This window comes from Mesoplodon mirus (genome assembly GCF_964341445.2).
Source record: "Mesoplodon mirus genome assembly, chromosome: 9".
In the NCBI taxonomy this organism is placed as follows: Eukaryota; Metazoa; Chordata; class Mammalia; order Artiodactyla; family Ziphiidae; genus Mesoplodon; species Mesoplodon mirus.
The window spans coordinates 57,354,628-57,369,341 of NC_138985.1; the positions used below are offsets into that span (position 1 = coordinate 57,354,628).

Consider the following 14,714-nt stretch of genomic DNA (forward strand, 5'->3'; position numbering starts at 1 on the left):
GGATGGAAAGTGGGAGAGTAAGCAGTAAGATTGGTAGTTTGGATGATTGGAAATAGTATAGGCAAATAGGTCAGGAACGTGAATGTGTATCTTCTCCAGATCATTTTGTACCTGACAGTCTAATGTGTGTTACGTGAGAGCATGATCTCTTTAAGGAATTGCACTGGAGCTTTGGCTTCAACAATCATTTCTCTGGTGATGAACTTCAAATCTGCATCCAAAGCTTGCCTTAGATTCTCCTGTGAACCAGAGCTCTATTTCCATCTTCTTCTTAGGTGGTTTCACCTGGATATCCAACTGGTACCCCACATTTAACATATCCCCAAATACATTTGTCATCTTTCTCCTGAAGTGGACTCCTTTTTGGCATTCCTAATATATCACTGTTTTGTGTCATCCTGGATCAAAACTTCAAAGCCATTATTGATTCTTTTTTTAGCCCACATCCAGCAATTTGAGAAGTACTGTCAGTATTCTCTCCCATGATGTCTCGTAACTGGCCCCACCTTTACTCTTCCTTTCTTCAACCCCTGATTATGGGCTGACTGCTACTCTACACTCCAGAGATATCCCCCTATTTAGTCTCCACTGATCCTGATTCTGTTCATTGCTGCCAGTGTAATGTTTCCAAAACTCAACTGTAAATTTAAAAGACGTTTTAAACTTATCACAACATTCCGAGCCAGGGAAAATTGCTTCCCCTCTCAGTGCTATTGTAGCAGCTGTGCTTTCTCCCACTGTGTGTATATGTGTAATTGCTATACATATACACTATATTATATATTACATATATATTTTGGTACATGAATCATCAATCCCTATAGACTGTAAGCTCCTTGGAGGGCAGGAACTGTGTCTTTACTTTGTATCCCCATATATTCCTTGTATTGACATGCAACAGATATTTATTGAGTGGAATTAAACAGCTCGCTGGGGCTGGAAAGAATCTGATACTAGTTAATACGTAGTAGGTGATTTGTGATAGTCATTTTAATTTGACATTAATTTCATTTTTTGTGCATTTGTTTTATTCTGAAAAGCTTTTTTATTAAGCTGTGCTGATGGCATAAATGGAACAGTTAACTGGAAGACCAAACAGGCCAACAATTTTATTATCAGCAGAAAAATGACTGCTGGGAAGAAAGATGGTGAGTTTAGGTTGTAAATCTAAATCCCTTTTGGGGAGTCAATTAAATGTCCGCTTCCAATAGTCCTTTTGCTTTTTTAGTCGTGTGGACTTTTTTTTTTTTTGATAAGTCAATCTGAATAAAATCAAATTTTGTTTTCCTAATCTTCTAAAGCTTCTGATTCTCTGTGTTCTTAATCCATTATTCTCCAAGTTTTTTTCCTTTGCTGTAGTTTTCCCTTTTTTTTAACCAAAAATAATTCTTGTTTTTAACCTATTGTTGCCCCTTATCCAGTCACTAGCTTGCCACTTATGAAAATTGTCCCAGTGTGGTTATTATAACAATTTACTTATAACATTGAAAAACATTAAGAAGTACATTTAACGTAAATCGTTTAAAAACAGTATTTACATAACCTTAGAAAAATGGTCATAAAATATTTTGGCTAGTTGTGGATGATTTTTTGAATGATTTTTGTTGCAAAACCAAATTGGTATGTTTGCTATTAACTAATTAGATGGCATTTGTTTTCTATTGAAAAGATGGCCTGACCCTTGAATGATTGTCCTTCTAAATTTTTCTTCCCTATCTTTAATGTGTTCATTAGCAATATGTCAGGACCTTTGAAATAATGCATTTCATCAGGGAGAAAAAGACTTACTACTTAACCAAAAGATTAGTTGTTTTAAAAATATCAATTATCAATATGAGCTTTCACTTAATATTTCTGGATTACTTGTCTTTATAATCCCTCTTAACCGTACACTCCCCACCCCCCCACACACAATTTTGGCTATATGTGGTCATGAACAGAACATTAGCAGAACAGTAGCCTAGTTTCCATAACTTTGGGGTAACCAGAATATCTATTAAAAAAACAACAGTTTTAAAATATTTTGAAAAGAGCAGTAATTTTATGTGATAAAATGGCCTTACAGAACTTTCTAGGTATCTTGTAGGAGTGACTACTGGCTTACCTCATTTTCTTCTTACATTTCTGAGCTGGGGGTCACTGACTTTTTTCCAGCTGGCATCAAATTATTCCTCAGCTAGAACCTTCTACTCCCAGATCTGTTTCACAGTGGGACCAAGGCTCCCAGCATCTCTTCTGCACTGCTGTCTTTGAAACAAACCCACAAACACCTTTGCATTTTTAAGGAATTTTCATCTCTAATATAAAAGAGTTTTATAACAGTAAACTCTCATGAAAAGTTCACAAAAAGTTGTTTTCAAAAGCACTAGACTCACTTGTTCTAGGATCTAAGCGCATTGTCCCACAGTCCTTTCCCCACACCCTCCTTAGATATTCTGAAGGGATTTTCTCTGTTTCCTTCAAGGGAATCACCCCCGACTACCTTATCTGGGCTGCTCCTTAATCAGGCTGAGGGCCTTTGGCTTCTTCAGCACATCCGCTATTCCTGTTTTCTTTTTCTTTTCTTTTATTTATTTTTGGCTGTGTTGGGTCTTCGTTGCCGCGCACGGGCTCTCTCTAGTTGTGGCGAGTGGGGCTACTCTTCATTGCAGCGCGAGGGCTTCTCATGGTGGTGGCTTCTCTTGTTGCTGAGCCCAGGCTCTAGGCGCATGGGCTTCAGTAGCTGTGGCACGTGGCCTCAGTAGTTGTGGCTCGCAGGCTCTAGAGTGCAGGCTCAGTAGTTGTGGCGCACGGGCTTAGTTGCTCCGTGGCATGTGGCATCTTCCCAGACCAGGGATCAAACCCGTGTCCCCTGCATTGGGAGGCTGATTCTTAACCACGGCACCACCAGGGAAGCCCCTTCCTGTTTTCTAACCTTCCCAGTTATGGCCCCAGATGGCCCTCAGTATTGCCATCTGCAGTTTACTTCTGTCGTCTCCCAGGGATTTGGGACCTGCCCACACGAGATCACTAAAGACCCTTCCTCTGGACTTCACACTATTTTGCACGAAATTGCAGTCTTTCCCTTTTCTTCAGTTTCTTCTTTTTAACGTTGATCCCTAGAATTTCTGTCCTCTTTAAGGGTGTCCCTCCATTCCTATTTGATTTTGCATAAAGGTACTCTCTAACCGGCTGTCAAGCTCAGCTGAGTCATCTACTATAGTGCTCTTCTTAGTGAAATGTATTCCAAGGCCTTTAGCATAGCATTCTCTAGAATCTCCATCTCTTCCTTTTTCAAACTTCATGCTCCTTGGATTTTCTCCTTGGAACCTGAGCCATAACTGTAGTTCTCAAAATCGAAATGATCAATGCATCTTGAGGTAACCAGTTCAGACTGTCTCATTCTCTTATTTCCTCAGTTTCTCTTGAACTCATTCTTTAGTTTCTCCCTTCCTGGTCTCTTCCTCTAATTTAAATCCTATCATTATAGTTCTGCATTACTAAAATATCTTACACAGAGAGTAATGAGTTTACTTTAGTGGGTTGTAATAATGTAATGGACAGCCACCAAATGTATTACCTCATGTTAGCAAATCAACAAAATACGTAACTACCCTGGGTTCAAGTCCTGACTCTTCCTCTTACGAGTCCTGTAAGCTTGAACCTGTCATTCAGCCTCTCTGGGTTCAGTTTTGTTAACTATAAAATAAAGGACTGAACTTGGTTTTTTGCATGCAAACTCCGATTGATGTTATCAGTCAGGAATCCTGGATTGAGTAGAATGCTGAGGCCATATCCAAGCTGGAAGTAATGCAATGGTTTGTCTCTTCATAGAGAAAGTTATTTGGCACACCCTGACAGGATGACATCTAAAGCCCCTTTCAACTGCAGTGTTCTATAAGACCAAGTTTATTGATTACCAATTAAAATGGTTTGTAACCACTTTCCAGCCTACATTTAAGAAAAAAACAACGAAACAAAACAAACACATGATCATTCTATGGAAAAATCAGGATATTTAACTCTAGTATAGAAAAATGATTTTAGTAAGTGGCTTTGGTTGGGGGAAGGGGAATCGAACAAAGTAACCTTTCTGCTTCTTGTAGAAAAAGATCCAAGTAGTGGTTTCTTTTCTACCTCATGTAGAGAAAAGTGGTCCTATCTCTTAGAGGAGTGAAGTTTTAAAAGGCAATTTAATGCCTTCCCCATGATGAGCTCTACAGCCCAGGTGTGGACTATCTGTGACTGAAATAAAACAATAGCTGACCACTGCCCAGTGAATGGCCTTCAGTACTTTGATGCTGAGTAAACTTAAGGGGTGAAGGGCAGACCGCCGAGCAAAGCTTTTGATTCTAAGCCAAGACTTATAAAGCTGGATTGATAAAACACAGGGTAAATTTTCAAAAGGAAAAAAAAAAACAAAAACAAAGCAGGTTGTGTACCTGGCTGCATATTGATGCCTTTCAAACTATTTTTCTACAGACATTATCTGGTTTAGTAATTAAATTTCAATTAGACTATAGAAATAACACATTGAAAAATAAATTAGGAAGGAAACCATAAATATATCAAGCTCTGAAAACCCTGAAATGAGTTCTCTTGGTGCAGAGATATCAAATGGAATTCATCTCTTATAATCAATTCCCATTAATTGGTAGCAGCTTCTTGGAGTGCTGTGTATACAGGGGCTCTGAGCCTCATGAAGAGCTTTCAGCTATTAAAACTGTAAAAGAGAAGGCAAGTCTTATTTTTTTCTGTCCGTACTTAACAGTTTTCTAATTATCAGACATGATCATATAGTAAAATAAGTTTTCAGCAATTGTATTTTTTGTGTAACTTTCTTTTTAATAATACTCCAATTCTTTAGCAGAGACGTGGTGTCTCTTCTGTAAATAGGATTTTGAGGAATTGGGATACCTAGTTGCTTAGGCAAAAGTTTATTTTAAAAGCTGTACCAGATAAGTGGCTATTCAGTATTATCTTTGTATTTTAAACATATTAAAAGTCTTCTTCATCATCCTTATCCAAATTTTTTTTTCAAATAATACTTACTATTAAGGCAATACTATGAACAGTTGGAAAATATGCACTGTCTTATTTAACTAATTTGCACTCAGTTAAAGCACCCTTGTCATGTTTCCCAATGAGTAGCTTACGTCTTAAAACTCTCTGAACACTAGAGGCAAATTAACAAAATTGAAATGCTTTTGGAAATAGGCTTCAGTTTCTTATTAATAAATTACTTATTTTAGTGTGTTATGTTCTTAGGCTGATTTAGCTATTGCTAAGGGTAATAGATCACTTAATCAATAGATCTCTTCATTTAAATTATGCAGTATATTTCCCACACATCAAATATGTAAGAAATTATTTTATACAGCACATTAAACCCCTCCTTTTGATTTGACAGTTGTTTACGTAACATATGGGTTGAATTAAGACTTTCTGTGGTACACTTATTTATTTCTGAATGCACTTAATACATAGAGTTTATGTTGCCACCTCCTCAAGTAATGGCTGTCTCCCAATTATAGTAAGATCATCTTTTCAGAAGTATACTGTGTCAACTAAGAATCAGGAAATACACCACAAAAGGGTCTCTGGGTAGCCAAAATTGATGCAGCAAACGCAGGCTCCTCTTTTTCACACCTAGCAGAGCTCTGCGTGTGTTAAAACAGTACAAATTTGTTCTTACTTTAACATGCAGTCCCACCTCACTTGGTAGCCTGGTTTCTAAACCTGCAGCGGATTAATAGCAGCAAATTAGAAGCGATAGAGGAGCTGTTACAGGAAACATATGGATAGCAATGAGAAGTGACGGCTGACAACGTGTCTACAGATGAGAACACAGAAAATCTATAAAACACACAACCATAAAAAGCATTAGCAGACGGTGACCCGCTAGTGCTACTGGGATCGGTAAATGACAAGGCAACCAAACAGTCCATAAGGGCATGATTGTATTATAGAGGGGAGTGCAATAATTGATGCGCCAAATGATGATCTTATGCCATAATGAAGAAGGATCGACGGCCGAGTACTTTAGAAAACTCAGCTCTCTAAAATGTTTCCTTCGTTGGGGTTCCTGCTAAACTGAGATTTTACTGTGTTCTCTCAAACTGCAAAAATTAGAAAATGATGATGTAAGTGGACCTTTTAAAGTGATTAATTTGTTGATAAAGCATCTATGAGAGAGAGAGAGATCACCTTGACGTGAATACTGACAATCCTTTATGACTTCAGAGGAGAGACTTTTAGACTTAAATCTAGCTGAGACTTGTAGGGTGTCACACTCAGCAGCCAGTTTATCTTTATAGTCATGTCCTTGTTCTTGATGCAGAAAAAGGGCTGGTAGATGTTCTCCGGACTTTTTTGTAGAGAGTGGACTTTGTATGTGCCTGTGCACGTGCATATGCCATTAAAAAAATTGTGATAATTGTGAAGTGTTATGCTCTAGATTCGTTAGCAATGCACCACCAAACCCTTTCAAAATTTGATGTTTACTAAACACATCCAGATTTGCTTTTGTTTTTAAGTAATTGTAAATAAGCACACAAATGTGCACCCTTATATTTTCATCTCAGTGTTGCTCCCATAGGGAGAGAATTTCAAATGGACTATTAATAAAGGAAGACAGGATGCTGTTTAGCTAGCATGATGTCCCACTTTATTGCTACCGCCATCACCGTCTGTTACTTGGTTCTTGGCTCTCTGCTGTCCCATAAGATACATTGTCGAAAATGGTTTGTAGTTTCTATGCCTTATGACGAAAACATACAGGGAACAGTTTTATAGAAAGATTTTGGTAGCATGTTAACAAGGAATATTGGACCTGCATTTAGGGAGGGTGAAATATAACCCTGGCCACTTGCCCACATATCCTTTTGCTCTTTTCAACTCAGATATGTAATTTCTCCTTTAAAAAATTCCATTATTTATGACTACCTGTCTTCAGTTTTTAATCTTTGCAAATCTAGCTACCCTTGTGGTTTGAAGATGATGTTTTTGACCCCCCGTGGGTTGGACTTTTGGTTTGTTTTGCCCATTAATGGTGATGAATTTGCACGGATTTAGCCACAGATTGGTTTCCAGTTTCATTTGTATCCAGTGGCATGTGTTTGCAGAGATAATGGATTTGCAGCCCTAGACGATTGGAGAGCCATGCAATACACAGAGCAGCCAGACCCTGTGACCTCAGCTTGATTAGCACGGAACTGTATGCTTGTATATTTCAGAGACTTTTCAGAGCTTTTTTTCAGAGATGTGTATTTCAGAGATTCTTAAAGTGTTTACATTTCGTTTTCAAGACTTTTAGGGAAAACAGTATGTGTCAAGCTTACTGTTTGTGAGTACTACCTAGACATATGTGAGTGCAACATGTGTTACCGTTAAGTAACAGCCTTTTTTGGTGTTAGTGCAAACCCTATCAGTATGGTTTATATCGCTCATGTTTAGAACAAGAGCCCATAACTCTGAATTCTCTGTGTCACTTGTTGGTTTTAAAGGAAACTAGGTGTAAATACTGTCCAAATAGCCTGTGTTGAAGAGCTATTTGTTTTGCAAGTAACAAATGGGAAAGGTAAGGTAAAGGGCACTTCTCTAAAATGTTCTGTGGGTGCCCATAATTTAAACTGATGCTACAGAAAGGAAGTATTATTTTCACAAACAAAACATAGTGGCTTAGTCATTTTCCATTTCTAGATGATGAGTGTGTCATACATCTGTATCATGTTTTTCTCAAAGTGAATGGCGTACTATACTTACAGTGAAGCAGGCTTTACTGCAGAGTTGCCAAGGTAACTGACCAGCAAGTATGCAGTTCAGCAGATTGCAGAAAGGCAGTTCTACACATGAATAAATAAATGTGCATGTAATCTTAAAAGCCAGGAGGGCCATGGTAGATTGTGGTTTGGCTCTGTAGATTGTAGAAATTTTGTTTGTTGTTGTTTTTTTTGTTTTGTTTTATGAAAGCAGAAAGTGAGATGTTCTACGCTAGTCCTTGAAGTGAGGTAATAAACAGTGACAAGTACCCTTTTATGGTTCTATTTTAGGCCCTGCCGTGGGCCATATAGAAAATAGAACCATTTCAATATTATTAATATGAACAACCTTTCTTTTTGATTTATAAGCGAGCTTTTACCACCTTATGGCAGCAAAAACTATGGGAGACTGTTAGTTTATAATGTAAATGGAGGATGGTAGCCCATAAACTGCTACACACATATGATAATTAATTTAAGTTACAAAACTGAAAATGAAGTTAAGTATTATATATATTTAGTCCACAAACATAAGAACTGTGTTTCCCTCTACAGTGCTTTGTATTAGAATGTATTCATCCATTTATAAAATTATTCACATATACCAGACACCTTCTAGGTGCCGAGAAAATAACAAAGGTAAATAAAGTTCAGTGCTGGACTTCAAGGTGTTTTTAATCTCTAGAAAGAATAAATTGGATAAGCTCCAAAGAGATTCCTTTGAATTATGCAAAACATTCCTGTGCCTTGGATGTAGGATTGTGATCTAGAATTTAAACACCTTTCTGTATAGAATGAAATAACTTCTCACCAGGAGTTCACAGCTCTCCATAATTTGACTCATCTTCCCAGTTTTCCTCCCCCCTACCAGGATCTAGCATTACTGGCTTAATTCCCTTTCTTGAGAGGGCCCCGCAGTATCCCACTTTTGTATCTTGCACATTTCACCGCTGAAATTGCCCATCTCTGAGTTTCAGAATCTTGCTAGTACTTTAAAAGCCATATTGAATTCTCCTTCTTATATAAACCTTTCCCAGGTCTTTCCAGCTTCCATTGCTCTTCACCATCTTTCCAGGTCTTGCCAGAGCACTTTGTCTCTCTGGGGTTATACCTAGTTAGGGGAGTGTTGGTCTCCCAAACCAGATGGTGAGCTCATGAAAGGCAGGGACTGGGTCTCCTTCATCTTCACATTCTCCACGGCACCTAGCATTCAGGGGATGCTGTGGAATCCAGCTGGTGAAAAATCTCTAATTCTCATTCTCACTATTTCTCTGTGATTCACTTGTTCTTGTTTTTTTGGAACGGGACCATTTTCACAGGTGAGTAAATTGCTCTTGGGTAGAGCATGGGTACTCTAAATGCAATGGGAATGCTTACCAGTGCTAGTACAAAACAGGTCAGGAAAGAATGAGTCTCCCGATGTATCTAATTTAAACCTAACTTGCTGCTTCCTTCCTTCAGTTACCACAGCCTTTGAAGTTGTGTTTTTAGTAGTAAAGCTATGGATACATGAAGCTACAAGCCAAATATTTTAGTTCAGTTCCCCATTTTTGGCAGCCGTCCACAGAACTGTAGGGGCAAGTTTTCACAGATAAAGAAACATTTTTGTGGGAGTTCAATTTTTATGCTGAAAAATTCACTGTCAGTGATTTTGCCATCCAAGGGCTTTTAGTTAGTTGTGAGCCTGGGAGTGAGCAGCCTTGGGTTCTTAAGGTTAATTACTACATTTACAAATCCATCAGTGACTAAGAGAAAGAACTTGCCTGATAGGGTTTATCTGTTTAAAAATTGCAGCCAGTAGCCAAACAGGAAGATAGAAAACCAAAAGAGATTGTAGAGGTGACAAGGGTAATGGCAGTAATGTGTTGGTGGAGATGATGATATCAGAGGAAAAAATGATCAGTTGAAACTAATCAAACCAATTTGGTCATTTTATTGTACTCACATCATGTATCTTAAGTAACCAGTAAATCATGAAATCTGCCCCATTTCACTTAAAGAAATGATTTGCACTGAATTTTATGATGTAATTGTTATTGCTTATTTAGGAGGTAGCATAATAGACTAGATTGTATGTGTGAATTATTAAATGTCGAGATCAGGTAAAGTGGAATAAATCATTTCCAGGAAAGATAGGGGGGGAATAATACTCAAAGAAAGAGTATCCAATGCATTTTTATAAGTATCAATCTATATGAAAGTCACCTTACATATATCAATGGTATTATGTAGTCTGATATGCTCTGTCTGGCAAACAGTTAATATGGTGGAGATTGTTACCATTTAGAAAAATGACTCTTTATATTTTGCTTTGAAAAAAGGAAAAAGAAAAAATATACTGCAGCAATTATATAGCTGGTCAGTTCTCATGATGTATTTTGTTGGTAATAATCTCCATAAAAATTACAAAAGAGATTTCATGGATGTCTTTATTATTTAATAATAATTTAAAATATTAAATATGCCTAATTCTGCTTACATAATATTTGAAACGTCTATAAACACAGCAAGTTGAGAGTTGTTCCATGTTTTGTCCTAAAATCACTCCCCTTTAAAACAAACTTCTTAACAATCTTGCATGTTGCTTCAGTTTTTTCAGAAATTTCTACATAGTGAAACCCTTCTTTACAGTGTAAGTGAATTTTCAAAAGCAGATCTCATTATTTGTCTTTCTGTCTCTTATCTTCCCTCTTTGTTTTCAGTGTACACTATTTTCTCCAAGGTGCACTCTGATCGGAATGTCTACCCATCTGCAGGTGTCCTCTTTGTTCATGTTTTGGAAAGAGAGTATTTTAAGGGGGAATTTCCACCTTACCCAAAACCTGGTATGTTCTGGTGGGAAAAAAAGTGGTTAATTTACTAAATTTTTCTTTTTGTTCAATGTGCATAATCTAGATGATATATGATCAGGTATTACTGACATTACTTGACATGGTCTGGTTATGTGATAAATTGATTGTTGTAGAATATTTCCCATTTTATGATTAGAAATTTAATTACCGAAGGAAATAACTCATTTTTGAAATTTAAAGAAAGTGTATTTCTGATTTCCTAGTCTTGAATTTTGTGCTTCTGACAAGTGATCTACCTGTATTCTCAGAGAAATAATTATAGATGTACAATTACAATTTTACACATTAAGACTTAGAGTCTTATAGAGTACATTGATTTTTGGAAAACTATACATATGTTGTAGAAGAGAATGAAATATGGTATTAAGAAAGAGTTCTCAAAAAAACTTTTACAATATGAGATAATTTTATATAACTTCATAATCATATAATGGAGATTAATTTTTCTTCAAAGTAATACCAGTTACAAAGTTCTATTTAATTTACTATCAGTTTAAATTATGTTATGTTGGATTGTCACAAATGCCATCAAATTAACGAAGATACAGAAAGAATAGCAAGAGAAAATACATTGTTATTATGACTCTTAAGTAACAAATAAAAATGAATTTCTGAAAATTCCAGCATTAGAATTAATATAAATATTATTTTTGTGGATTATATGATGAATAGCATACCTGAAAACACTCATAAAATATAGTTAAGCATGTTCTCATCAGCATTCAAGAAACAAGGCAGTCTTTTCATCAATTACTTAAAAAATGTGTTCTCATGAGGGGCATTCTATTTTTGCAAAACTATATAGCTAAACCTTGTGAGCAGCAGCTTCAACATTGGAGAAGAAAATGTAGTTAAGAGGGCTTCCCTGGTGGCGCAGTGGTTGAGAGTCCGCCTGCCGATGCAGGGCACACGGGTTCATGCCCTGGTCTGGGAAGATCCCACATGCCGCGGAGTGGCTAGGCCCGTGAGCCATGGCCGCTGAGCCTGCGTGTCCAGAGCCTGTGCTCCGCAACGGGAGAGGCCCACGTAACGCAAAAAAAAAAAAATGTAGTTAAGAGCATAGTTTCTGGAGTCAGCCAAGAGTAAATTCTAGTTTCACCACTTAATATGACCATGAAGAATTAACATGGAAAATTACATATTTCATCAATAAAATTAGGGCTAATAAGAGTACTACTTTCATTGGTATGTTTGAAAATCAGATGAAATAGTGCCTGTAGAGGCCAGGCACATGCTAATAAAATGACACCATTATTATTTATTATTAATAAATGTCATGTTATTGCAGTTCTTTTGGATTTGGATTTTTTCAACTCATCCTCCGTTGTTTTTAAATTACATTATTTTTGTTTTGATGACACTTTTATAATTTTGAGATATCCCTTAAGATGAGTTTGATAGTGCTCAGAGTTTCATGAAAGGAAGGTTTCTCAGAAGAATGAATACATCAACATGATTAGGGTATTTTCCTGAAAGATAGTTGTCTCATTGGTAGAACTTTTCCACTGCTGTGTGACCTCCTCCCCCCAAAAAAGAAAAGGAAATTTACCCCCAAATTGTATGAATATGCTTTCTTTGTTGAATCAGATTTCTAGACTAACTAAACAACCAAAAGGATTTTTTTCTTGCATGAGGCCCTAATCTAAATTCCCAGATAGATTTTTTTTTGGTGTGTATTTAATTTGCTACAAATGTTAAGAAAAAAATTTTAGACGGACATATTTTTATTGAAACAATCAAAGCAACATGTGAAAATAACCGTCTTATATCTTACTTCTGTGTTTCTTACCTAGGCGAGATTAGAAATGATCCCATAACATTTAACACAAATTTAATGGGTTACCCAGACCGGCCTGGATGGCTTCGATATATCCAAAGGACACCATATAGTGATGGAGTCCTATATGGGTCTCCAACGGCTGAAAATGTGGGGAAACCAACAATCATTGAGGTAATTTACTTAGAAAGAGCAAAATTATATTCTTGGTTTTTTTGTAATTTGAGTTTCAAATGTTGTAATTAAAATTACATGGCAGTGGTTTTCAGTATTTTATGCATGAAAACACACTAGGTAACATTTGGAAATGTACCATTCCTTTCTGTTCATCTACAGAGTTTCTTGTTTCAGCTTTTATGTAAAAAAGCGCCATCTAAATTAGTGAAAAAAATTAAAATTATTTAAAAGAAATAAATTACTGTGAATTCTATTTAAGAAAATGAACAAAAACTTAAAACACTTATTTTCTCCAAATTTTAATTTCAGATTTCATGTTCATTCAGTCATTAAGGAGACGTGTTTTGAGCCCCTACCGTGTGCTGAACATTATGATAGGTGTCGGTGGTAGAAGGATGAATAGTAGCTGTGCCCTGCCATGTCTTACAGTTCAGGGGTTGAAGCACTGAATGGAAACGCAAACTTAGCCAGCACTGACATAACTGTTATAATAAAAAGGTGCTGTTTGATGCAGAGTTATAAGAGGGTAAATAGAAATTCACTAAGTAGAAGGAAGGCTATTTTAGGCAGAAGATGCAGCACATCAAAATCTTGGAGGCATAAACATAACCACATAGTCTTAGAGAACTACAAGTGTGGCTAGAGGACAGGATGCACTCCAGAAGGCAAATGATGGGAACGGAGGTGTTGATGTTGGTAGGAGCAGATCTTTGAGGGCTCTGTAAGCCATGCGGATATGTTTGACCTTTACCTTGGGAGTGATGATGGTGCTATAATTAATCAGATTTTTACCAGTACCTAATATCATACCTGGAAGATATTAGAAATTGAAACAATAACAAAAACAATGATGACATCAAACCTTTAATGGGAATTAATTTTTTTTAATGAATGGATATAAAAGCTAAAATTGTTTCACTCTTTACCTAACAAAATCAGAATTATAATGGCAATTAATGGCAGGAGAGGCCTACTATAGTTTTATGCCTAGATGCCTCTAGGATCTTAAATTGGAATTTAACTCTTCAATTCCATAAAAGCTTACTGGTAGTGACCAGGGCACCAGCATAGGAACTGCTAGTGGAATTGCCAGGAGTTTGCATATGTCCTGCATGGCATGTTTTCTACCACCAAAAATTTGTAGAATTTCTGTAGATTCTCAGGAGATTACATGCTTTGCATTTTTCTCCAAAGTTTTAATCAGCCGTGGACTCTGGATATGCGCTGGCTGAGAGAAGGTGTTTCTTCACTTGAACTGAAGTTTGTATTAACATGACATTTCAGTGATTTCTATCTATAAATCTGCTTTCTTAAGGCAATGTTGATATAAGATAGAAATATATGTAGATATAAGAAAGAAAGTTATTTGGAGTTATTGTCAAAATAATTTTAAAAATATTCAGTAAAGTTATAAAAAATATATATAAATGTAAGTCACCACCTTGCTAGATTAAAAAAGAAAAACACAATCACCTTGAAGATTCAGAGAAAGCATTTAATAAAATTCAACACCTATTCTTGATAAGAAAAAAATAACTCGTAGCAAACTAGGAATATAAGTGAACTTCCTTAACCTAATAGGTTATTTATCAAAAATAATAGCAAACATCATTTTTTAATGGGAAAACACTAGAGGAATTCCATTTAAATTCAGGAACAAAACAAGAATGACCCCCTGTATCACATCTATTACAGAATATATTAGAAGTCCTATCCAGTGCAGTAAAGAAAGAAAAATTTATAACTATTCGAAAGGAAGAAATGGAATAGTCAATGATATAAAGAGTCTATAGGCTATTAAAATCTTCAGAAAGCCTAGCAGTAAGCTATGGGATCAATATAAAAAATTTAGTTATATTTATTCATTAAGTAACAAGTACTGAGGAAAATACATGTTTTTAAAAGATACCATTTTTTTAGTAGCAGCAAAATTATAATGTACTTGGAATAAATCTAACAGAAGGTATGCAAGTTCTGTATGGGAAAATTATAAAACTTTGTTTATATTAAAAATGCCTATATAAATGAAAAGATACTTCATTCAGGGATAGGAGCACTGAAAATCATGAAAGCATCACTTTCCCCCTAATTGATCTATAGATTCAATGCAGTTCCAATAAAAGAATCTCAGTAGGTTATTTCATGGAACTTGGCAACTAATTCTAAAAT

The 14,714-nt window shown here is 36.2% G+C and overlaps 1 protein-coding gene across 2 annotated transcripts in view; it reads left to right on the forward strand.

Annotated features, from left to right (window-relative positions):
• SGCE (sarcoglycan epsilon) overlaps window positions 1–14,714 on the forward strand; it is a 68,658-nt gene that overhangs the window by 15,223 nt on the left and 38,721 nt on the right. Inside the window, exons 2-4 of one of the 2 annotated variants that reach the window (XM_082632481.1) lie at window positions 1,041–1,148; window positions 10,442–10,564; window positions 12,385–12,542. In XM_082632481.1, coding sequence (XP_082488607.1) covers window positions 1,041–1,148; window positions 10,442–10,564; window positions 12,385–12,542 — 389 coding nt within the window. The remainder of the gene's footprint in view (window positions 1–1,040; window positions 1,149–10,441; window positions 10,565–12,384; window positions 12,543–14,714) is intronic. The other variant, XM_082632480.1, reaches the window with a different exon arrangement.